This window comes from Nipponia nippon, unplaced genomic scaffold (genome assembly GCF_047370975.1).
Source record: "Nipponia nippon isolate SJK-2023a ecotype South Korea unplaced genomic scaffold, ASM4737097v1 scaffold_20, whole genome shotgun sequence".
Lineage (NCBI taxonomy): Eukaryota > Metazoa > Chordata > Aves > Pelecaniformes > Threskiornithidae > Nipponia > Nipponia nippon.
Window position 1 is genome coordinate 2,818,593 of NW_028262337.1, and position 26,824 is coordinate 2,845,416.

Sequence of the window (26,824 nt, forward strand, 5' to 3'; positions counted from 1 at the left end):
CATCTCACCCACAGGAAATCCAGTTATTTCAAGGAGCAATTTGAAGTAGTAATTTAGAAAAGGAATATAGAAAAAGGTATAATTAGGTTGAAATTATGTTGCTTTATATCTATTGTTTAACAGTTGCAATGAGAAGAAGAAGAAAAAAAGTTTTGTTAGCGCCATAATTGTTACATCTGCTTGGTGTTATGCCAACATCTATACTACTAGCAGCACCAGCATAAGCAAGACAGAAACACTGGCACGACGCAGCTGCTGATCCTGGAAATTCTGGCTCTGATAAGACCTAATTACGGTTTGCCAGTTCTTTTTGTATTAATTAGTGGAAAATGCCAATTCATCGAAAAGAACTTGCTTTTTAAATGCATCTATTTCAAAGACACTTGCATGGCAATAAGTTTATCATTCATGGGAAGGTCTGTCCAAAGCTAAAGGGAGAGACAAAGAGATTCTTCAGTAAACAAAGATGGTCCAGTTGCTCATTTATAGGATGTATTGCTTTTCTTGACCTCTGATCAGAGACCTGAAACTGGCCTTCCCTCATTTCACAGCAGTGTCCTAAAGATGAGGAAATGTTTCTTCTACTCTGGGCATCTCCCAGTGTCTTTTCTGCTTTGCTTAATAAAAATGTATCAAGGTAGAGAGAGACAGAAAGGGATTTCTGTTTTTCATAGGGATAGAAATAGTGATGTAGAGGATCATATTTCACCTTGCTTTTCCAATAAAGTATAATCACTTACACAGAATTGAGGTGGTGGAAAACACTGACAAAGACTCATCCCATGCAGATGCTACTCATGGGAAAGAAGGATCTGCACAGGGCCCTTGGCTGCAATTAATCCACCTCCTTGTAGGCATTTCACATGTAAACACCTGAGTCAGTGTCAGACAGCTGCAGTACTAAGACTTTTTCAGAACTGCAGGAGCTTAGAGGACACCAGAAAACCTCTGCTCTGAGTAGGTAACCTCATTAATACTATTATTACTTTATGATCTATTGTTTAACATATACAGTCTGAAACCTTGCATATTCTATTTGACCACAGAGCTTGTCACTGCATGATGCAAAGAGCCTTTTCACTTATAAAAGAGACTTGGAGACGATAAATTTTTTTTTTTAGATAATCTAAAATTGTTTTTGTCAGACTGTTCAAATCTCCAACTTCACCTGAATCACTGAGGCTGACACACAACATCACACAATATTAATGATTCTGAGCCATCTGTACCAACAACTGCAACAGTCTGACAAACTGCTCCTCTTCTTCATGTTCCCAGCCATTGTGTTGCACTCATTCTTACAAAATACTCATAATCTTCTTATCTTCTTTTCCTCCTTACCTTGTCTTTATCTAGTCTTGAAGTATAAACACATCAGAGACACCCTTAGGGAAACTTAGGGAAAATTTATGGCACCTGGAGGCTTCTCTGATAAATGACAGCCATGACAGTAAAGTAATACTCCAAGCAACCTTTTGTACTCCCTTGAAAAGCATCATTATAGACCTCATGGTTCCAGAGGAATGCCTGTGAGCGACAGGATGTATCCGCTTGTATTCCAGAATTATGCAACTTATTCACTAGGTACAGAAAAAACTTTAAAAGTTTTAATAAGACTTAATGATAATTCTTTAATTACAATAAAAAATGAGATATAAGAGAGCTAGAGAGCCTATCAGGGATAGAAAAGCCAATGGAGCACATACTGCAAAGAACATATTTTAAGGCAATTTATAGCTTTCTTTGAACAAATAGACTAACAATTTTTGTGATATTTCTGGTTGCGAAAACAATCATCAAAATGCATTAAATAAAGAGTATGCCTTATTTTCTATTCTCCAAAAAGACAGACAAAAAGTTCTTAGTAATAGTGGACTACTTCCCACATCTCTATGGAGATTTAACTCTGAAACAAATGATGATACTCTATTTCTGTGTTGATCATTTCTGCAGAAACACTCAGGGAAAGTGTTTTATTCAATATAGCTGGGTTCATTCAAAGGTAAAGTCAAAAAGCTGTAACTGATAAAGAGAAATAATGGAACTTCTGTCAAAAATACTTTTATTTTCTTTTCTTCTTTCTTCCAGAAGAAGAAGGAGAAATATAGAGAGCTTTGGAGAAGTGGGAAAAACATCTATAAGAGACTATGAAAAAAAGTGAAGGTAGTGAAAGGCTAGAAAAGAGTTCTTAAAAAATTCTACAAACAATTCTAAATTTAGAAGACCTAAGGCTTACTTACATTTTCTTTGACTTAACGGAAATCAGATTTATAAAATATATATGTATTTCTTCCCATGTTAAGTATTTTTAGGAGCACTCTGTTCAGCATCTGAAATTTTAGCAAAATTTACCTTAGTTTTAGAGTAGAATAAAGCAGCCTTTGTTTCCATGGCAAGAGAAGCAATTTGCACTATAGTACCACTGGCTGTGAGTATGATAGCCTCCAATGGCTATTGTTTCACATGTGCAATTGATAATCTAAGTCCACTTTTATTTTGAACTAGTACTCCAAACACCATTACCAGCACCGACAATGGCAACCCATCAAAAGGCTGCAGTGCAGGATCCCTGGTGAAGCCAACCTGGAACCTGCATAGCCCTGTCAAGGAGGCTCCTTCCAGGTGGGCAATGCAAATTTAAATGTCACATGCAACGGGGCATACACCTAACGTTAATGGAAATGCCACAGTACAATGCTTGCATTATTCACTTTTTTCTCCTTTTTTTCTGCTTTGTCATATTATTCAATGTAATTACACTGCTGCAGCCTCCCTTGGGAAGCTCTCACTTTGTTGGCATAAGTGGCACAGCAGCCTTCAGAAAATGAAAGCTTTCTTTTCCTGTCACGACAAGACTGGTGGAAGGTTTAGGTGACAGTTTCTGTGGAGGGTTTTGAGGAAAAAGAGGATAAATGTTCTCTGCCAAATGGAGGGACTGCCTTGGACACGGGTGTAGGGATTGGGGAGCAGGTTGGTAGACCGAGAAACTATGAAAGAAAATAAAGCTGAGGTAAAACCAAGGAAGAGTTGAGGTTAATGTCTCACAAATAATTTCTGGGTTTGGCACTGTTTTGCAAGGTTACACTGTTCTTTGATATCTTCCCCAAACCATGAAGTCTGCAGAGGAAGAGCCAGTTTCTTAAATATTTTCAAAATAGAAATTCAAAACATGCTCTTTCAGCCATAAAGAATAACATTTTAATTCCCTGAGTCACATATACTAGTGGTTTTACTGTGCCATTGCTTTACAGTCATAGTCACTGATTTTTATAGTTTTGCTTTAAAATCAATGGCCTAAGATAGTCCATTAGAGTTTTTAATCTCTTTTTCCCTTTTTATAGTAGTTAGTTTACTTCCTTTCAGAATTTTTTTCTAGCAAAACTGTTTGAACAGTAATACTGTGTCTGCCTTACAGGTGTACCTGATGTAGCAGGGACTATCAGCTGCTATCTTCTCTCTGCCCATTCAACCCAGAATCTTGTGGCTGGCTGACCGGGTGATGTGAGATGGTGTCCAAGTAACTGCTACCATTGATCATTCTCACTTTGAGTCTCTTCTGTTATTTTATTTGCACTGTGCAGTTATAGAAGCTGCTGCTGCTCAAAGTAAGTGGGAGAAATGCAGGTGGAAATAAAAAGGCTCATCTCTATCCCTTTGCCCAAAAATCAGAGGGCATGCCAAATAATTTCTGAATTTCTTCCAGATAAGGTCATGTACTGCCCAATGGGAGGCTCTTCTCAGAAGATGAATTCAAGGGCCATCAAGAAATCCCCCATTATAAGCTCCTATGTCTATCACAGTTTTTCCCTAAAACAAGCCAACAGACTCTCCCCTGGTGCAGTCCTGGTTCTTTCTCCTCTTCATCCCTCCCTGCCTCCAACCTCACATATCCTTTGGCTCCTGCTACTTTCAGCTGCTTTTTTCCTTGCAGGCATACCACAGGAAAAAGTCACAGATCCCTTTCCACTAACTTTGTTACACTGCTCAGTCACCTTTTGGGGCTCTCTGCCTCAATTTTCCTTTGTGTTAGCCTTTTGGGCTGCCTCTGGTGTCGGTGGTACTCCTGGCTGAGGTGAGGCCATGTCCATCTTCTGATGCTGCCTGATGCTGCCCAAACAAGGGCTGAAAAACTCCTGAAGCTGTGCAGGGGTGAAGCAACAACAAAGAGAGCTAAACTCTTCTGCCAGGTGATCGCCCACTCCTGTCACTTATATTCTCTACAAAGTCAGGGGAAAAGAAAGGCCTATGCCAAAAAAAAGTTGTTGAAAAAGGAAAAAGGATAGGGAGCTATGTATCTTAATTAGGAGAATTAACTCCATTAAACTCTGGCTACTAGCTCCTATCAAATGTCTCATAAGAAACACCCAAAGGCTTGCCTTCACTTTTGATTTAAAAATTGCTCAGTGTTTTCTTCTAAACTTTATAAAATTCTTTTTACATTTACATCACATTCTGCAGTGAAGAAATACGTTGAGCCAGCTCTGCCTGAACATATGTAGGCATTCAGCACTGCCCATAACAAAAGGCAGCTGATGAACAAATATCTTGCCTAGAAAGAGATTGTATAGATGTTTATGTGAAAATTACATTTTCCTAACCCCAAACTGTACAATGTGAACACATAGCATTGTGCTTTTTATGAAAAAATTTGCTTTCATTATGCTTGTAGTAAATATTTAGTGTTTAGAAAAATGTGTTCTAAAAGTTTTGTTAATTTTTTTTTTCTTTGGTTGCAGAAATCTGCTGGAAAGGTAAGTCTAGCGCATTTTATGAAAACACATGGAGATAAAAACATTTTACTTCTATATTCATTACTGAATCTCTGTTCTAATAGAGGTTTCTGGAATTAGTGATACAATATTTTTTCAAGGTTAGTAACCACTTGGATGAAACTGTTAATTTAGCATACAATAAAACACAAAGGACTGTTTAAAACATTCTTTTGCAGAGAAAAGGTTTCAGTCCTACTGCTATCCTATGCATTCCAAAGCCTTTATAAATCTATATTGCATGTCTTAGTTATACAGATTATTATGTTTTCAAGACAGACATGCTTTAATTACTCAAACCTCAAGAACCAGGGTGAGGTTGGGAGAGAATTATGATTTAAAAGTCAAGATAAAACTAATCAATCCTTCTTTCTTCCCTTCCTCCCTAACAAGGCAAAGGAAACAAATGAATCTGCACAGCAAGGATTATTTTCTCACTCACAATATTATATTAGATAATATTGAGTGCTCTTTCCCTTTACACATGCAGGACACAAGCATAATCATTCTAGTGTAATGGGTATAATTGCTACCAGTTATATCTATCTGGTGTGAATCACAGAATTTTCTCTTGTTAAAAGGTAATTTGTGCTATATTCAAACAGAGATTTTGAAAAACAAAAGTTAGCTCCTTGTTGTTTCTTTCCTTTTCTTTTTTTTCTTTTTTTTATTATTGCCTTAATATGTAATCTATCCTATGATAATCACTGTGAAAAGAAAGCAGGTTGCTTGTAAAATCTGGCTCTGGTATAACTTCATGTCTTCACAGCTGATTTTATATAGTCATCATAAACATGGTTGAAATTGTAATGAGCTTGCTCTGCAATTTCATATGGAAAACTGTTAGAAACCTAATCCATAATGCAAGACAGCAGAACACTTTATAGGTAAATTACCCACAACACAGCAATAAATCAAAGTAAGTCCCATCTGTCATTTTAGAAGCAGTGGGAGTCTCTTACAATCTGGCACAGGTATGATGCAGCCAGGTGGATAGCACTTGGCTTGCACAGTACCTGCTACTGGGAGGAACCAATCGCCTTTTTAGAGATACAGGGCAAAAATAACCAACATGATTAACCCAGCAAGATCGACTGTAAGAAGAAGCTGAAACACAATAATGAAGTAGCAGGACAAAAGAGGAGGGCAATCTAGTGAGAACGTTCTGACTGATTTATATTCACCTCCTGAAGTCTTACCCTTGAACTGAGCGTACTGTTCAGTTCCTCTTGAAAAGAAACAAACACGTTTATTTTGTTATTGCTCTGTTGTTAAAGGTGAGTAACTTCTGATTTTTTTATTAGGAGGAGAGGGGAAATAGTTTTTGTCCTTACTTGTTGCAACAGTATCTGTCGTTCTTTCCCATTTCAAAACATGGGAAGATCAAGGTCAAAGTAAATACCACAAGTATGTGCAGCAAAAATTCAAGTAATTACAATATATGCAAATTGATAAAGATGAGCTTACAGAAAGAGAAAGTAAGTGATGCCAGTAGAGGCCCTATCCTGACACAACAAATATTTTCATGTTCAATGAATAAGTCTCTGTCAGTGCAGTCCACACTGGCTCTAGTGGCTGTATTTACATATTCATTTATATGTCTGAGGGTTGAGTTCACAATGGTCTTAATTATACCTGAAAATATTTAAAAGAAAGCACACAAATAAAAGAATTGACATTTCTACAAATTCTTTTATGTTCATGTTCTTTCAAATAACAGTATGCACCCTGTGAAACAGAATATCTGAAAAGTTTTTTCTGAGCTGCAGCCATGTGTTTTTTCCCTTTCAGAATGTTTTGTAATTCAGTTATACCAAATATCTTTTAATAACCTGCTTTATTATAAGAAATCTCAGTGCTTTCTACAAGGATCAGTAAGGTTTGCAGAAGACCGGAATACTACATCTATCTATTTAGCAGCCTGTCACCTGTTGTTTGCCAAAACAGCAGAAGATGGTAAGATGATTCAGAAATAATCCAAATGACAAGAATTCCAGACCCTTTTCTAACTATAAGACACCCTGGACTTCCAAATAAAATCACAAACCCAAGACATAACTACCAGAAACAATCCACAGATACTGGCTCAGGCAATGACTCTCAGTTATGCCTAAATATTTAGGGAATAATTAATTTCTACTTTGCAATGCTATGATGACTATAATGCTTTTGGCACAGTCAATACTCGGTCCTGAAGGTCCAGGACTGTACGAAACTTTTAGCAACTCTTGTACCTGATCATTCCTAACACATTTCAAAAGTTTGTTACTATTTAAAGTAATGCACTATGGAAAACCTAAAGAGGATATATATCTGTGCAAGCAGATAAGATTTTTATAAAAACTTGCAAAATTACAGGCTGATAGTCAGTGACAAGATTTTGCTTTATTTTCTTTTTTTTTTTCCTTGCGAGTAGATATAACTACAGCATAAGGTAAACCATCCCTCATTCTCTGTAATAAGTAATTCCTTTTCGGTGGCATATATACTGTAGCACAACTGCACAGAAAAGATAAGATTTATCTGCCAAGTGGCTCACCTCCTCCAGCAATCTGAACATGACATGACCTATTGCTGAAATTATGCTGTATAAGTGAAAATGGGCTATTGTTAAGAAAGGAAAAGGAGTTGAGACTAGTCACAGAACATTTTTGTGTTAAACTATTTTCAGCCTGTCTAAAAATCACTAGCAGCATCAGAAAAGCAAGAGGTCCATTTTTTAAAAGACTGTGAACACCATGAAAACCTACTGAACTTAGAAATCAGTATTTCATGAGAAACATTGCTGACCAGATCAGATCAGATCCAGGAATTACATGCTAAAATTCCAGTATTGCAAGTTCAGCTGGGTGTCTAAAACTCAAGTTCAAAATCTGTATTTTGAGCATCTGTCCAGTTTAAGCAAAAGAAGCCGGAACAACTAGATTTTTCAAAGATCTTTATGAATGGTATATATAATATGTAGGCAACAGAAACTCTTCTTTATCTGTATCACTCTGTCTCATCTGACTCTGGACTCCAGCAAGGACAAGCTGACAAAAATTTATATTTACATTTACATTTATATGGATATTTATATTGAGTTTAATAAAAAGTATACCACAAGTTGGTACAAGCCTAGTTAAACAGTGATGTCATCCTGAGCTTGCCATAGCTCTTCCTTTCCTACCCATTTGCATCATGACCAGAATTGCCATTTCCCAGACTCCTGTGGAAATACACAAGTCCCTGATACTTCCAGATATCTAAGATTTTCCAGAAAAGTCTCCTCGGCACCAAAGCTGTACTAACAAGCATGCCAGGAACTTGGTATCTGCCTTGTTGCACCTTTAGTTTAACAACGAAGTGCTTGAAACAGGAAAACATGGAAGAGCTGTCTCCTATTCCACAGAAGAAAATCCAGAGGCATCACTGGCTGAATGAGTGGCTACCAAGTCTTGATTTACTCTATGGCAGATACCCTTCACCACACCCTAAATTAACCGCTCAGAGAAAGAAGCACAAAGAGTTGGTCCCCCTTCCCAGTTTTTGAAGGAAGGACTTCTCTGAGAGATTTCTCACTGCACAAGGTGCTCGACTATGTACCGCAGCCTCGTGGAGGGGAAGGGAAATGGAAACACACTTCTGCCACTGCTGCCCCAAAACTGCCCGAGAGCTTGGTGCCTCTTGCAAGTGCATGTTGAGTGTCTCCCATGGACTACAGGGACAATGTAGATATCCAAACTGGAGCTGTGAAGAGCAGACTCGAAAAGCTGGTGCAAGGCCTCATGCTGGAAAATCTAGAGCTGTCCTCCTGCCCTAACCCCATTATTCATTTGTAAATATTTCTTTGCATGCTTAAATGAAAAATGAGCAATCTGTGCTTCAAATCCCGATGCTGTCTATGTAAAAATACCCAATGCCAATTAGTAAGTTGCTTTTAAATTATCTTTATATGCAATTATTGCTTTTTCTCTGTAGAAAAGTACGTTTAGGTCCTTTTCTCCCTTTGAACTAGCCTGATTTAACTGAAGATGTGCTAAAAGACCATAAATTAAGAGATAAGATAAAAGCAGAATATAGGGTTAGAAGATGTCCTTTGGGACATTTGAAGTTGATGTCAAGCCCAGAATTCTTTCACAGCTTTAATAATGCTTTAACATATCTTCCCATGACTAGGACAGCATCCACTGTATGGAGATAGTTGTCATTTTTTTTTCCATTTCCTATGATATGTATATGGTTGAATTAAATATATTTTATGCCTCTTTACTACTTGCAATTTTATCAATTGCAATTGGTAAAATTGCTTTGATTGCTTTTTCTATTTTTGAAACCTTGTGTAATTGAGAAAAACCAAAACATACAAAATGATAGCATAATGAAAATGAATCTAATAGTTGTCATTTTATCAAACCAATTTAAAAATCTTTATGAGCATGAAACAATCTGTATGGTAGTACAAATCTTGCCTCTATTAGCTTGTTGTGACTTTGTTCCTGGATGTTTCATGCCCACGACAGACTGGAACAGAGGAAATATCAACCTGTCTTCAATCAAGATTATTCAATGACATCCACAGCATTAGGTGAACATCTTCCTATTAAAAACTGCCAACATCTAAAGAAAGAAATATTTTACTAACTATCTTTAACTCCTGGTCAAGTGACTGTTAATTTGGCTGCTTTGTTTCACACTAGTTTGTTAACAAGTTCTGCATATGCATTTCTGGTTGCTTCAAATAAATGTTGCCTTTGCAAAGGCAAACATCTTTGAGGTGTGGTGACTTCCTAGATACTAGAAAATGTGAAAGCAGATATCACTTAAAATATTACTTTTATTTAGTACTGCATCCATCTTTGACTTATACCAAAGATGGGAAGGAGAGTGCTAATATGCCATTGATTCATTGATTTATGCTGTCCTTTTATAAGGTACAGTGGTTTGTAAGACTTTCTTACTGAAAAAGGAATATGGATTCGGTATACCTAGCTTGGATATGTCTTTCTCCTTTATCAGGTATTGGGCCTTCACTCACTGATACCGGGATCTGATGTATATATTCAATCTGAGAGGTATTTTTTCTTTGAGAACAGTTCCACTCACTTCAGCAGAAAAACATCCAAACTTCCTCAAAGTGACTAGAATGTACCAATGCATTCTTTTCTGTAGGATTTCTTGGTATATGATTTTATTATCCACCTTCTACATTTGACAGCTTATAATGACTGTTATTTTCCTCTGATAAATTATGTCTTCGGTCCATAACAGTAAACACATGGAGCAATATTTGCTTTCTTAACCATACTTTTTGATTTCTCTCAGCATGAAATGCTTGGCAGAGGTCAAATTCTTAGCTGTTTCTCTTAGATGGTGTTTGACGTATCTGGCTTAATGAAAGCTCTCTCTTGTCTTCCTGTGTTTATTTCTTCCATTTTGAATTATGCCTCTTCTACTTTTGCATACCCTGAGCTTTGGGAGGATCTGAATGAGGAAGATTCTGAATGAGGTGATTTCAGCAAATATGTCACTTCTGGCTGCTTTCAGTGTGAGAAGGACCAGAACTCTCCTTCTATTAGTTGCATTTCACAGATACATTTATTAAACATTATTTTAGCTACAGCAGAAAAAACAGTCAGAAAAAACAGGGGGATAAGATTTTGGCATGATGTTACTCAGAGAAGAACCAAAGAACAACCTCTTTCTTCATCTCTGCTACGTTGCCTAGCAATTCCTGTTAATTAAATTTTCCGTAACGCTTATAAAGAAAACAATGGAGCCAAGAAATACACAATCCCATATATGTAAGACTAAAAAAGGAAGTTGATCCTAGCATTTAAGCCCAAAAAATCAAACCAAGTCAGAGCCTCCTGATTTTTCCAATTTTTTAATTCCAGAAGAAAAAAAAAGCAATGCACTGGGCAAAAATAGATATTGCAGTCTATGTATTAAAACTCTGAAACCTGTGGGTGCAGATTTGATTTGGCCTTTTTCTCAAGTCTCAGTTAAGTGAAATATAAGCTATTTTTATCTGCTAATAATTTAGAAAATATGCTGACAAAATGGGTAGCACAAGCTGATCTTTGAAATACCCATTTATCTAGTTTGCAGAGTAAAGAAAAATATACAATATTCATTAGCAGTATATAGTAATGGCTTATAATTCTTATGCTATAAAAACCCAATTATTTTAAAATATATTATTAAACTACAATAAAGCAATGGGCAAGAATATACAAACATGTCAGTATAGTTGTTATAGCTGATAATATACGCATGATTTCAGGGTCTCAGAAATCAGTAGAAAAAAAATTCCTAAATTAAGGCATCCTTTAGCTCTAGCCCATAATAACTGGCATACAAATGGCTGCCAGAAAGAGAGAAACATTTTTCTAAAGCATAGAAACATGCAATTTCTGGCTCATTTCTTCCATTCCTGATTGTCAGTGCCATGCTATGCTTTTGCCTCTGATGTCAGGAAACAAATAAGAAGTAAAAACAAAAAGAATTAAAATATTGAGAACTGCAGGAACTGAAAAATGCCAGACATTTCTATGCTAATGTTTAATAAAGTGTGTGCATAAAAAACAGAGAAAAAAAAAAAAAAAAAGCTTTGTTTGCTGTTATGAGAAAACATGAGAAATGCAATACCACTTGACTGCTGCTGGGTTTTAATTTACACCAAAACTGCAAATGAAACTGGCTTTACTCAAAGCAGTTTGAAATATATGAATATCTTTACACATACACTCTATTTCTGATGCACAAAACATTGTGATATCATGCTGCAGCCAGCAAGGTCTGAGGATAATGATTAAGATGAGGTTTCAGGTGGATGGTGACATTTCTGCTGATTTCATACAATTGTGTATGTCTGTGTATATGGGTTGACCCTAACCTCTAATGAAACTGCAGTTATACCAGGTTTAGGGTTTACTTCTCTACGTCTTCCTTCATGTCCATGGTTAAGATGTTTGTGCCCCACAGCTCCCTACAAGTGTTCTATTTTGATAAAACAACTTCCCTTTCATCTGGCAGAACAGAGCCAACAACCCAGTTAGTTTGGGTTACATGACCTACCAGGATTAGCCCCATGACTTTATACTGAGATAGATTACGGGGTTTCACATGGTCACTAACAGAGCTCAAATTTTTAGAGGTTTTAATGCGCACTCTTCCTCTCCTTCTAAAACTCTCATTCTCACTTATGTTTCAAGATAACACTGTGTGGGCTTTCTTGCTTGCAACCTTCTGTTTTAAACAGCAGTGAGATTAAAGTGTCAGCCATTGGCTAATTTTTCTGTTACTGGACTTAGAACTCATCCCATACCTCTCCCCATTTCTGATATATTGAACCTATTGTCTTGTTGCAACTCGAGCTTAACAAAACTGAACATAAACTTTTTCTCCCACACACTCGTTTCCTCCCGCTTTGCCTACTTGTAAAGAAAACACCCCAGTCCTTCCTACTCAAATCTTTTTGGAGCACTTGGAGGTAGTTGCAAACAAAACTAATTGATTTGGTCTGGTCCTCATTTAAAGGCCATTCTTTTGACATGTTCAAGTTATCCCTAAACTGCAATCCAAAGGAATGACAGGAAATTGTAGCTTGGACTGGTCCAAGCTACAAGGCCCTTGTTCAAGCTACCTAGATCAAGTACCTACAAAGTCTAGCACAGGGGTACAAAGTACAGTGTCAACCAGGGAACGGAGGTTTCGCAGAAGATTTTACAGAGTTTAAAGCAAGTTTCACATCCAAGGTTTCATTCAATGCATGTAACATGCAGAACCGTCTGCTCCCTAAGGAAAGTGGGTTCACGTAGGAATATGTTGAGCCTATGGCATGTTCTGAATTCCTTCATGTTCAATGAAATCTGCTGCAGGATTCAGATGTTACTAGATTATTTCATGTAAAGTCATATGGCCTTTTCCACAATTAAAACATCCCATTAATTTATTTTAAAACTTAAGGAGTTATATTAAAATGAGTTACCTTTTCTTGATATTGTCGCCGTGAGGAATCGAGAGACTGAATGAGGGCAGTGGCATGACCAACAAACATGGCGTAACAAGTTGCCCCCACAATCATACTCAACATGGTTATCCAGAGGTCGGACATGCTGACGGGGGCACGGGCTCCATAACCAATGCAGAGCATATGGCTCATGGCTTTGAAGAGTGCATATGAGTACTGCTTTCCCCAGGAATCATTCTGCAAGAAAAGAGACAAGTGACTGAGCCAGCAAGCAGCTGAAGGGAAAAATACATTTGTACCTGTACAGTGGGATCATAGATTACTGGATCTGAAAGAGCAGTCTCCTAATGTATCCTCTGTGCATGAGAAGAGATTTTCCTTCTAAATTAATTGTTAGATAAAGCGTCAGAGATTCTGTCAGATAATACTTAGCACAGTGAGATGAAATAAAATTGACTATTTTTAATAAGTGATTGTATTCTTAAATGTGGTATTAACCTAATTACAAGCAGACTAAAGGTCAATTTTATTTTACAGTCCATGGCAGACAGATTAGAAAGAACTGAGCACACAGACTTATCAAGCGCAAGAAGGTAGTATTTTGTTTTAATATGCATGAACATACTCCTACAGCCTCATTTCTTTCTTTTCAGTGTTGTCCATTTTAACATATAACCACATTTCCTCTTACCAGCTGTTTCACTTCTCAAGGACAGAAAAAAACGTATTTGTTGTAATCATAGAATCATATCATAGAATCATATCATAGAATGCTTTGGGATGGAAGGGACCTTTAAAGGTCATCTAGTCCAACCCCCTGCAATGGGCAGGGACATCTTCAACTAGATCAGGTTGCTCAGAGCCCCATCCAGCCTGGCCTTGAATGTTTCCAAGGATGGGGCATCTACCACCTCTCTGGGCAACCCGTTCCAGTGTTTCACTACGCTCATTGCAAAAAATTTCTTCCTTATATCCAGTCTGAATCTTCCCTCTTTTAGTTTAAAACCATTACCCCTTGTCTTATCGCTACTGGCCCTGCTAAAAAGTCCCTCTCCATCTTTCTTATAAGCCCCCTTTAAGTACTGAGAGGCTGCAACAAGGTCACCCTGCAGCCTGCTCTTCTCCAGGCTGAACAGCCCCAGCTCTTTCAGCCTTTCCTCATAAGAGAGGTGCTACATCCCTCTGACCATTTTTGTGGCCCTTCGCTGGAACCTCTCCAACAGGTCTACATCCCCAGAGCTGGACGCAGTACTCCAGGTGGGGTCACACCAGAGCAGAGTAGAGGGGCAGAATCACCTCCCTCGACCTGCTGGCCACACTTCTTTTGATGTAGCCCAGGATACAGTTGGCCTTCTGGGCCGCGAGAGCACATTGCTGGCTCACGTCCAGCTTTTCGTCTATCGGTACCCCCAAGTCCTCGGCAGGGCTGCACACAATCCCTTCATCCCCCAGCCTGTACGATAACTGGGCATTACCCCGACCCTCGTGAGGACCCTGCACTTGTCCTTGTTGAACCTCATGAGGTTCACACAGGCCCACCTCTCCAGCCTGTCCAGATCCCTCTGGATGACATCCCGTCCCTCAGGCATGTCGACTGCAGCACACAGCTTGGTGTCATCTGCAAACTTGCTGAGGGTGCACTCGATCCCGCTATCTATGTCATTGATGAAGATATTGAACAGCACTGGCCCTAGTACAGACCCCTGAGGGACACCACTCATCACTCTTCTCCATCTGGACACCGAGCCATTGACCATTACCCTCTGGATGCGACCATCCAGCCAATTCCTTATCCACCGAACAGTTCACCCATCAAATCCGTACCCTTCCAATTTAGAGAAGAGGATATTGTGGGGGACCGTGTCAAAGGCCTTACAGAAGTCCAGATAGACGACATCCGTAGCTCGTCCCTCGTCCACTGATGTAGTTAGTTACTCCATCATGGAGGGCCACTAGGCTGGTCAGGCAGGACTTGCCCTTGGTGAAGCCGTGCTGGCTGTCCCGAATCACCTCCCTGTCTGCCATGTGCCTTAGCATAGATTCCAGGAGGGTCTGTTCCAGGATCTTCCCAGGCACAGAGGTGAGGCTGACAGGTCAGTAGTTCCCAGGGTCCTCCTTTTTACCCTTTTTAAAAACGGCTGCAATATTTCCCTTTTTCCAGTCCCCAGGGACTTCACCTGACTGTCACGACTTTTCGAATATCATGGAGAGTGTCTTGTCAACTACAACAGCCAACTCCCTCAGGACTCTGGGATGCATCTCATCAGGACCCATAGACTTATGTACGTTCAGGTTCCTCAGGTGGTCACGAACCTGATCTTCACTTACAGTGGGAGGACCTCTGTCCTCCCGATCCCCGTCAAGTGGCCCATTGACTTGGGAGGTGTGAGGAGAGAGATTGCCAGTGACGGCTGCGGCAAAAAAGTTGTTGAGTACCTCAGCCTTCTCCTCGTCTGTTGTTATCAGCTCGCCACAGCTGCTCATCAGAGGGGGTATGCTTTCCTTAACCTTCCTTTTCTGGCTGACGTACCTGTAGAAGCCCTTCTTCTTATTCTTTCCATCCCTCGCCAGGTTCAGCTCCAGCCAAGCCTTGGCCTTCCTGATCCCATCCTTACACAACCGGGCAGTGTCCCTGTACTCTTCCCAAGATACCAGTCCCTTCTTCCACTGCTTGTGCAGTCTCTTCTTGGCCTTTAGTTGGACCAACAGGTCATGGCTCAGCCATGCCGGCCCCTTCCCTTCCTTGCTTGATTTCTTGCGCCTGGTGATCGAGAGCTCTTGTGCCCTATGGAAAGCTTTCTTGAAGACCTGCCAGCTCTGTTCTGCTCCCTTGTTCCTGAGGGCCATTTCCCAGGAGGTCCTGTTGATTATCTCCTCCAAGAGCTGGAAGTTTGCTTTCCTAAAATTCAGGGTCCCGACTATACTCTTCACCTGATGCTTATCTCTCAGGACTGTGAACTCCACCAGTGTGTGATCACTGCAGCTGAGGCTGCCTCCAATCCTGACATCACCAATGAGATCACTTGCACTGGTGACCACCAGATCCAGTACTGCGTCCCCTCTGGTAGGGCTATCTATTACCTGACTTAAGAAGTTGTCCTCCATGCACTCCAGGAGTCTCCTAGATTGCCTACTGCCTGCCGTGTTACTTTCCCAGCAGATGTCAGGGTGGCTGAAATCCCCCAGCAGGACAAGAGCCTGTGAGTGCAAAACTTCCTGTAGCTGGAGAAAAAAGGCTTCATCAGCAGGCTCCCCTTGATCAGGCAGCCTGTAGTAGGGACACTTCTTCACACTCTACCCATTTCTTGACGTAGAGGGCAACGCCTCCACCCCTCCTACCTCTCCTGTCCCTTCTGAACAGCCTGTAGCCTTCGATAGCTGAACTCCCGTCATGGGATTCATCCCACCAAGTTTCAGTAATGGCATCTAGGTCATAACTTTCTAGCAGCACAGTGGCTTCCAGCTCCTCCTGTTTGTTGCCCATGCTGCGTGCGTTGGTATAGAGGCACTTCAGCCCCATCCCCCACTAATACCCTGTCCCACTAACCATGTCATGTCATCCCACCCCTTATCACAGGCAAGTCTGATATCGACCCTCCCACCCCCCTTCAAATCTACTTTAAAGCCCTGTCAATGAGCCCCGCAAGCTCCTGAGCAAGGACCCTCTTCCCCCTTTGAGAAAGGTGAATGGATGCCAGCAAGCCTGGTGCCATGTAGGCCATCCCATTGTTGAAAAACCCAAAACTGTGACAATGACACCAGCCACGGAGCCATGTATTAATGGACTGGATCCGTCTGTTCCTTTCAACGTTCCTGCCCACAGCTGGAAGCATGGAGGAAAAAATAACCTGTGCTCCCGATTCCTTCCCCAACCGTCCCAAGGCCCTGAAGTCTCTCTTGATAGCTTTTGGACTACGTGTTGCAGCTTGCTCTCCACCTACATGGAAGATCAATAACGGGTAATAGTCCGAGGGCCGTACCAGGCTGGGAAGTTTCCTGGTGACGTCCTTAACCCGGGCCCCAGGGAGGCAGCAGACTTCCCTATGAGGAGGGTTTGCCCAGCATATTGGGCCCTCTGTCCCCTTCAGAAGGGAGTCACCTGCAACTATAACCCTTCTTTCCTTCCTCGTGGAGGTCGTTGTGATACTGTGGGTAGGCCTTTCTGACCTTGGTGACACCTCTGGTGCAGATGGACTGTCAACCACATCATCCATGGACTGGCTTTTCACATCCAGAGCCTCATGCCTGTTGTACAGAGGCACCTGGGAAGGCAAGGTGGGCAAGGGAGGGGTTTGCCTGCCGCCCCGAGTGTGGACTTGCCTCCATTCACTTCTTTCCTTTAGGCTGCTGCCTTCAGCCTGGCAGTGGGAGGATACGATAAGCCGGATGCCTGCTTATCCTGTTTTTTCTTGTAAGCATCTCAATTCAAAAGAATTCGGCATTCATAACAAACCCATGTTCATAGCCACGGTCTGTGAAACACAGCTCAAAAGAAAAGGTGAATACCTCTGTCCTGCATTTCTGATGTGTAGCTACCCCTTCCCATTCTCTGTGGGAGATTAGGAGGACCCAACAGCTCACTCACAAGCTTTTAAAATTGCAAAGGTGTTGTCAGCATCCTCCCTTTAGCTTTACATAGAGACAGTTAAAGGGTCTGTTCCCAGAGAAAAACAGGCACTTTAACACATTCCAAAAAGCCCTGCAACTCCTTGTCAGATTTTTCTATTTTCCTTGCCAAAGGAATGAAACAAGAACAGTTTTATAGCTATTGATCATCCAGTGCCCAGGAAAACAAATTGTGCTTGGAGGCACACAGCATACATGAGAAAACACAGTATTTACCAGAAAGAACTGAGAATAATTTCAGAAACGAAGAAGTGAAGAAGGAAGAACTAGGATGACATTAGTATGATTAGGCAGTTATCCAGTATAGTGTCTAAGATACAGGACCAAAAACAATAATCTTGTTAATATAAACAAATCTCCAGTAGAATTTACATATAAAATTTACATATGAAATACCAATATTTCTGTCTCTCTTCCACACATACAAGCTTTGCTCAAATGCTCTTGTTTCTCAAAGAGCTTCAGACTTGCTCTCTTGCCATTTAAATGCCAAGGTTACTAACTACTCTTGTGCTTTTCATCTATTAAAATGCTTTTTCTAGACCCTCTATTCACTAATATAACTGGTAACAGGAAATAAGTGAACAATTCTTGGATTCCAGATAACAAAGGTACTATTTATTCACTAATGTAACAACTTACAAATTAATGGTTCATCTGTATTTACACTTATTTCACTTTCTAAGTTAAAGCTTTTCAGATTTGTGAGCTGTTTCTGTCTTCACAAGTGAAAATTTTGTGTTGTAAATACTGCTAAGGAATAGGTTTTCAATGTTTGTACTTAAAAAACACAACAAAAAAGAGCACTATCTTAGACTGCTGGAAATTGGGGGGGTTCACTGAGTAATGAGGAAATAAGTTTCCTTTTGTTTTGGGGCTTTAAAAAATACTTTAAAAATGGAAGAACTGAAGAAGCTTCCCTGAAAAATCTCCAGTTCAGCATTCAAATACCCAGCTGGAGAGCACAGAAACTCCTTCCTGTCTGAGTCAGTGCAGGTATTTTAATGCAAGTTCCCTGTCTCTCGAGAAAGCAACTTACAGCAATTAAGGCACTGTCTATTTTGAAGGACTTTCCTTCCAGCTGGTATCAATCTCCTTTGGGTGGAAATAATTAATAAGGGAATTGTTAGAGACCCATACCAAATTCTTTAGCAATTGCGGCTTTATATAGACTACATTGGGGAAACCAATAAACTGCTTTCTGGAAAAAAATATATCTGCTTTTTAAGGCTACAAGTAGCATTATTAAAGCCACAGTATTCAAGAGGATGTAAGATCAAAACTTCAGTTCTTGCGGGGCTCAATATAGTGGATCTTACTCCTAAGCTGTATTTTTTAGCATAACTATTATAAATATTAAATAAGAATAAAAGCTGATCTTGACCTTGTCTATGAATCTTTTCTATCATATCCTTGGTGTGATAAACCTCAATTAAAGTTCTTTCAGTAAAATGATATTTTTACATCAAAGTCTTTGAGTTAATCCAAAAGCTGGCTGATTTTATTTCTTGACTGAGATCCTTTCCAAGTTGGTGAATTACAGTTTTAAGTAAAATACCATTGTTTTTAAGAATAAGAAAATAGAAGTGACTAGAAGCAAGAAGAAAGAAAATACAAGGAGGGCTTTCTACTGAGTATCTAACTGTCCGAGTGAAAAATAAATTAAATACTACTTGAGAAGTAGTACCATGAGGGAATAAGTGACCTGTAATGACAGAAGAGAAATAACTAAAAATGTACAACAAAATAAACAAATATATATTTAACCACATATCTACCTTTATAAATAAGCCAAAGTAGTATCCAACACCTCAAACAGTCATGATTGCATCTGAATCCAGACTGGAGGTCAAGGCCATTTCAAATGGCCATTTTGTTATACAAGATATTATTATGTAGCTTGTGACAGACCTTGTTTACAGGCTAGGCACATTTCAGACATTTGTGAATGGATGGTCCTCAGGATCTGGTCCTCAGATGGGTAGAAAGAGTTTAGCAGAAGAAGAAAAAGACCTGGTGAAAAAGCCTGACAAAACATTTGAATTCAACTTGGATTTGTCTGAGGATTTTGTTGCTGAAAATACTTGCCAATGCTTTTTTATTTTTTTCTTTTCCTTAATAATCAATCAGTTCTTGTAGAATCAGTTGCAAATGTTGGTCTTTTTAGTTTTTGTGGGGATTTTTTTTTAAGACATATATAAATTCATGTTATATATAAATACATGTTAAATGTTTCCCTAAATGGTCATATTCTGTTTTTAATGTATAGATTTAAAAAATTCCAAAACATAAGTCTCTATAAGCTGAAAAAATCTCCTACCAATCAGTGAAAAAGGGCATTTAATTTCTTAGTTGACAATGAGTTGATCACTGTTTCCAGATTAGCTGTAATCGGTTTAAAATGTTTTAAATGAAATGACATTAATTTGGAAAAACTATTGAAGACTGTAATTGTGAGAAATACCAAAGCTGTTTATCCAAGGATTGATTACATAATCTAGCTTGATGACATTAGGAAATCCTCACATTTGTGAAAGGAATGATCACTGATCATTTGCAATTAGTTCTGTAAGTATATACATTAACTTAGCAGTTATCCTGAAGAATACATTAATCACAGGGCATTTCTGATTTTTAAAAGTCTGTTTCCAAGCCTCTTCCTTTGCCGCAGGATGCTATCCTTTGTCTCATAATTTCACATGAACCTGCTACAAATATCTTTTTGTAATATTAACTTTTCAGCTCATAAGAAATGAATTACAGAAAGGTCATACAGCACCTTCGAAGGGACAACAATAAAAGGCAAATTATTTTTTTCAGTGGATTAAGAAAGGGGTTCTATTTTACTGGAATGTATGGAGGTCTTCAACAGGAGATTTTTGTCATCAGACAAATCAATTCCACTCCCATATTGTAGTCATTCCCTCAGGCACACCTTATCTTCCCTCAGCCATACCCTTGCACTAAGATATAAATTGATTTAGAAATCTCGTGACAAGCAGACTATTGCACAGAAAGTAGTGGTTTCCACATTTTTTACTTCTTCCTTTCACATCATGGTCATTGCGTGAGTCACAGAAATGGTTCTTTCAGTTTGCAAGGGCACGCTTTACAATCATGGAACAAAGATTGACTTAGGAATTAAGTGAAATAGTTTCTACAAGGATCTTGAACTCACACTCCTGATTCTCCCTTTCAAAATTGCAGTAGGAGTGGGAAAGTAGCCTGTCCCTACCCCAGAGAGCTTGCCTTGTAATCAATCACACACACCCAGTCATGCTCACCACTGCCTTTAGGTTCTTCTGAAAGTAAGTGATATCTGAAGGAGGGAAGATGGATACAAATCTTGATAGGATATAGATGGTTCGTGTCTATCCCAGTAAATTAAAAATTATCAGAAAGCATTTCCAAGCTCTAGAACTTGGTTCACATGGGTATACTGTTAGAAATGCCCCCGGTGTGGCACTGGCCACATAGCACTCTCCCAAGCAATAGCAGGTCTACTTTGGAGCTGGTGTGGGTGAGGAAGCATTCCATCCAAGCAGCTGGCATGACATGGTCCTGTGCTGAAACCCAGATGAGATCAATACTATGGACACAGTAGGTAGCTCCTATTCCAGCCCTACCCCAGTGCCCATTAAAGGTGGGCACTTTTAATTTATGAGCATGGAGGCAGCTAGACAGTGCATAAGTAAGCCCTCTGGTTTTAGCGTTGTCACAGAAAGTTATTGCACAAAATGAATGTAAAGTTCAGGGTGGGACTTCAAAGGCTGAAAAAAGCACAAAGCATCCTTGCTCACATGGCAGAACATACTGTAATGCAGTAGCAGCCCCAAGGAAACATCTGCCTAAAATCAGAGGACATGAGCCACTGATGGTCAAAGTTACTGTAAAAATTACAGTATTTTCCAATGGGAATTCAGTTAAACTGTATTTGTGTCTTCTATAGCCATAATATCCATTTTTTGTATATATTTATTTGCAAGCCATTATTTCCAACAGTTTCTTAAAGACTTCTTAAATTTAAGAATTATTTAAAATATAATTTAACTAATCAAAAAGGTGTTCCAAGAAAGGCTATACCTGCATGTTAATCACATTTCTAATAGGTATGTCAGACGGAACTAGGAAAAAAGACACATTTCTTACCAAATCCTGCATCATCTAAATTCAATGGCCAAATCCTCCCAACTGTTAGACTTAACTTTCCATAAACGTTTTATTGTCCTCAAAAGTTTCTCACGCTTTCGATTCGGTATCTACACGTCTGCAAATTCTGGCTCTGCTTTCATATTTCTAGACTATAAGCTGTATCCATTAGCAGTAATTTCCTGGTGTCAACCAGTTATATACGCATAACGCTATGAGACTAGAATTGGGCCTCTATATGAAATCTAGCATTTCAACAGTAATCCATATATACATTTTGATGTAGGTATATAGCTTACATACTTGTCCATCAGTCAGTTGCATAATTTACTGCCTCTCGCTTCACACAGTACCTTAGAATGACACATTAGTTAAAATCTCAGACAGGAAATTACAGCGAAATACCATCTTAGGATTTCAGCTTTCAAAGAAATTAATTGAATACCTCAGTGAGTAACCAAGTTGGCCGATGGAAAAGTTGTGCAATATTTACTGTTTCAAAATGCACACAATGATGAATGTACTATCATGCAAAACCTCTACTTCTTATCACTGCTATTATTACTAAGAATCTGTTGTTTTCTAAAACTGTTAAATAAAGGCAAGGTGGGATCAGACTTGGACAACTAAAAATTCTGCTGTTATTCTAAAAATCTTAAGAAGCACAAGGAAGAAGAGTATATTTCAGGAAGCGTGTAAGTACATATGATTTAAGGAAAAAAGCCTGAACTGGTAAGCTTAATGGAACAAGCAGGTGTCTTCAGAAACTTCTCAACATTTTTCTCTGCTGATACGTATACACAGATAACAGATGGTGCAAATGACTCAGCAGATACTTTCAAGACCAATACTGGCAGAAAAATTTTAGAAAGTGTTTGGCATTGCATTCCACAGGAAAAGAGGTTTGACAGGAGGGGCAATGACTAAATATTATATATTTACTCTGTTCAGAGTCGTTACATGACTTTGCTGTCATTACAGCTTATTCATGTTTTGGTGCTATGTCTTTCTCACTAGCCATCAAACAAAAACAATGTAGCATAGCAGGTATTTCTTTTACTTTTGATTATTTTTCCTGATGCAGAAAGATTTGAATATTTATTGGCTAATACATTCTCCCATTAAAAGCAAGCAGCAGCCTCGTCGGCTAAGTTGCGTGGCTGAGCGTGAGACGACGAGGATAAGGGGGGGTTCCTGGAGCCCAGGAAACCCACAGACATGCTGAGAGACCTGCAGGGAGCCACCAGCTCTCGTGAGCGAAGCTGACGCAGCCAGGGCTGTAGCCAGGAGCCACCGCGGGAGATTTAAACAGTCCCTAGGGAGCGCGACGGACCAGGAGCGTGGCGAACAGGACGGGCAAACAGCGCGTGGCACAACAGCCGGGGTGTGGCACGGCAGTTCGCGCAGGCAGGATGTGCAGACAGGCTGCCAAAGCTCTGCCAGATCAAAAGGTAAGTTCATCCCATAGTCATCACCCTCTCAGAAGGAGCTCAGCTACGGTCTCCACCTGGCAGAAGGCCATGTCCTCTACAACATCAGAATGCATGTGGCAACCCAAACTGTGCTTCCAGCAAACCATGCAGCCATACAGGTCTCAGGCTGCAGGGAGTGCCAGAGCCTTTCACTGGTAACCGTTGGCAGCAGTGAGGACAGCTGTGTGAGGCATGAAGAGGTGGACGATCTGGTAAGCTCGGTGGCAGAGCTATGAGAGGAAGTAGAAAGGTTAAGGAGCATCAGGGAGGCTGAGCAAAAGATGGAGCCAAGCTCTGCTCTCCCTGGAACAGAAGCAGGACCACCAAGTAGAAAATACTCAAGATCAAGGGGAAACTGTACCCTCCCACTGCCAGGCTGAAGGCAGCAGCCTAAAGGAAAGAAGTGAATGGAGGCAAGTCCACACTCGGGGCGGCAGGCAAACCCCTCCCTTGCCCACCTTGCCTTCCCAGGTGCCTCTGTACAACAGGCATGAGGCTCTGGATGTGAAAAGCCAGTCCATGGATGATGTGGTTGACAATCCATCTGCACCAGAGGTGTCACCAAGGTCAGAAAGGCCTACCCACAGTATCACAACGACCTCCACGAGGAAGGAAAGAAGGGTTATAGTTGCAGGTGACTCCCTTCTGAAGGGGACAGAGGGCCCAATATGCTGGGCAAACCCTCCTCATAGGGAAGTCTGCTGCCTCCCTGGGGCCCGGGTTAAGGACGTCACCAGGAAACTTCCCAGCCTGGTACGGCCCTCGGACTATTACCCGTTATTGATCTTCCATGTAGGTGGAGAGCAAGCTGCAACACGTAGTCCAAAAGCTATCAAGAGAGACTTCAGGGCCTTGGGACGGTTGGGGAAGGAATCGGGAGCACAGGTTATTTTTTCCTCCATGCTTCCAGCTGTGGGCAGGAACGTTGAAAGGAACAGACGGATCCAGTCCATTAATACATGGCTCCGTGGCTGGTGTCATTGTCACAGTTTTGGGTTTTTCAACAATGGGATGGCCTACATGGCACCAGGCTTGCTGGCATCCATTCACCTTTCTCAAAGGGGGAAGAGGGTCCTTGCTCAGGAGCTTGCGGGGCTCATTGACAGGGCTTTAAAGTAGATTTGAAGGGGGGTGGGAGGGTCGATATCAGACTTGCCTGTGATAAGGGGTGGGATGACATGACATGGTTAGTGGGACAGGGTATTAGTGGGGGATGGGGCTGAAGTGCCTCTATACCAACGCACGCAGCATGGGCAACAAACAGGAGGAGCTGGAAGCCACTGTGCTGCTAGAAAGTTATGACCTAGATGCCATTACTGAAACTTGGTGGGATGAATCCCATGACGGGAGTTCAGCTATCGAAGGCTACAGGCTGTTCAGAAGGGACAGGAGAGGTAGGAGGGGTGGAGGCGTTGCCCTCTACGTCAAGAAATGGGTAGAGTGTGAAGAAGTGTCCCTACTACAGGCTGCCTGATCAAGGGGAGCCTGCTGATGAAGCCTTTTTTCTCCAGCTACAGGAAGTTTTGCACTCACAGGCTCTTGTCCTGCTGGGGGATTTCAGCCACCCTGACATCTGCTGGGAAAGTAACACGGCAGGCAGTAGGCAATCTAGGAGACTCCTGGAGTGCATGGAGGACAACTTCTTAAGTCAGGTAATAGATAGCCCTACCAGAGGGGACGCAGTACTGGATCTGGTGGTCACCAGTGCAAGTGATCTCATTGGTGATGTCAGGATTGGAGGCAGCCTCAGCTGCAGTGATCACACACTGGTGGAGTTCACAGTCCTGAGAGATAAGCATCAGGTGAAGAGTATAGTCGGGACCCTGAATTTTAGGAAAGCAAACTTCCAGCTCTTGGAGGAGATAATCAACAGGACCTCCTGGGAAATGGCCCTCAGGAACAAGGGAGCAGAACAGAGCTGGCAGGTCTTCAAGAAAGCTTTCCATAGGGCACAAGAGCTCTCGATCACCAGGCGCAAGAAATCAAGCAAGGAAGGGAAGGGGCCGGCATGGCTGAGCCATGACCTGTTGGTCCAACTAAAGGCCAAGAAGAGACTGCACAAGCAGTGGAAGAAGGGACTGGTATCTTGGGAAGAGTACAGGGACACTGCCCGGTTGTGTAAGGATGGGATCAGGAAGGCCAAGGCTTGGCTGGAGCTGAACCTGGCGAGGGATGGAAAGAATAAGAAGAAGGGCTTCTACAGGTACGTCAGCCAGAAAAGGAAGGTTAAGGAAAGCATACCCCCTCTGATGAGCAGCTGTGGCGAGCTGATAACAACAGACGAGGAGAAGGCTGAGGTACTCAACAACTTTTTTGCCGCAGCCGTCACTGGCAATCTCTCTCCTCACACCTCCCAAGTCAATGGGCCACTTGACGGGGATCGGGAGGACAGAGGTCCTCCCACTGTAAGTGAAGATCAGGTTCGTGACCACCTGAGGAACCTGAACGTACATAAGTCTATGGGTCCTGATGAGATGCATCCCAGAGTCCTGAGGGAGTTGGCTGTTGTAGTTGACAAGACACTCTCCATGATATTCGAAAAGTCGTGACAGTCAGGTGAAGTCCCTGGGGACTGGAAAAAGGGAAATATTGCAGCCGTTTTTAAAAAGGGTAAAAAGGAGGACCCTGGGAACTACTGACCTGTCAGCCTCACCTCTGTGCCTGGGAAGATCCTGGAACAGACCCTCCTGGAATCTATGCTAAGGCACATGGCAGACAGGGAGGTGATTCGGGACAGCCAGCACGGCTTCACCAAGGGCAAGTCCTGCCTGACCAGCCTAGTGGCCCTCCATGATGGAGTAACTAACTACATCAGTGGACGAGGGACGAGCTACGGATGTCGTCTATCTGGACTTCTGTAAGGCCTTTGACACGGTCCCCCACAATATCCTCTTCTCTAAATTGGAAGGGTACGGATTTGATGGGTGAACTGTTCGGTGGATAAGGAATTGGCTGGATGGTCGCATCCAGAGGGTAATGGTCAATGGCTCGGTGTCCAGATGGAGAAGAGTGATGAGTGGTGTCCCTCAGGGGTCTGTACTAGGGCCAGTGCTGTTCAATATCTTCATCAATGACATAGATAGCGGGATCGAGTGCACCCTCAGCAAGTTTGCAGATGACACCAAGCTGTGTGCTGCAGTCGACATGCCTGAGGGACGGGATGTCATCCAGAGGGATCTGGACAGGCTGGAGAGGTGGGCCTGTGTGAACCTCATGAGGTTCAACAAGGACAAGTGCAGGGTCCTCACGAGGGTCGGGGTAATGCCCAGTTATCGTACAGGCTGGGGGATGAAGGGATTGTGTGCAGCCCTGCCGAGGACTTGGGGGTACCGATAGACGAAAAGCTGGACGTGAGCCAGCAATGTGCTCTCGCGGCCCAGAAGGCCAACTGTATCCTGGGCTACATCAAAAGAAGTGTGGCCAGCAGGTCGAGGGAGGTGATTCTGCCCCTCTACTCTGCTCTGGTGTGACCCCACCTGGAGTACTGCGTCCAGCTCTGGGGATGTAGACCTGTTGGAGAGGTTCCAGCGAAGGGCCACAAAAATGGTCAGAGGGATGTAGCACCTCTCTTATGAGGAAAGGCTGAAAGAGCTGGGGCTGTTCAGCCTGGAGAAGAGCAGGCTGCAGGGTGACCTTGTTGCAGCCTCTCAGTACTTAAAGGGGGCTTATAAGAAAGATGGAGAGGGACTTTTTAGCAGGGCCAGTAGCGATAAGACAAGGGGTAATGGTTTTAAACTAAAAGAGGGAAGATTCAGACTGGATATAAGGAAGAAATTTTTTGCAATGAGCGTAGTGAAACACTGGAACGGGTTGCCCAGAGAGGTGGTAGATGCCCCATCCTTGGAAACATTCAA

At 41.5% G+C, this 26,824-nt stretch overlaps 1 protein-coding gene across 1 annotated transcript in view; it reads right to left on the reverse strand.

The window, feature by feature from the left end:
- Positions 1-26,824, reverse strand: part of HCN1 (hyperpolarization activated cyclic nucleotide gated potassium channel 1) — a 208,669-nt gene that overhangs the window by 58,343 nt on the left and 123,502 nt on the right. The window contains exon 4 of the mRNA XM_087759700.1: positions 12,742-12,960. Within this exon, the coding sequence (XP_087615826.1) occupies positions 12,742-12,960 (219 nt within the window). The remainder of the gene's footprint in view (positions 1-12,741; positions 12,961-26,824) is intronic.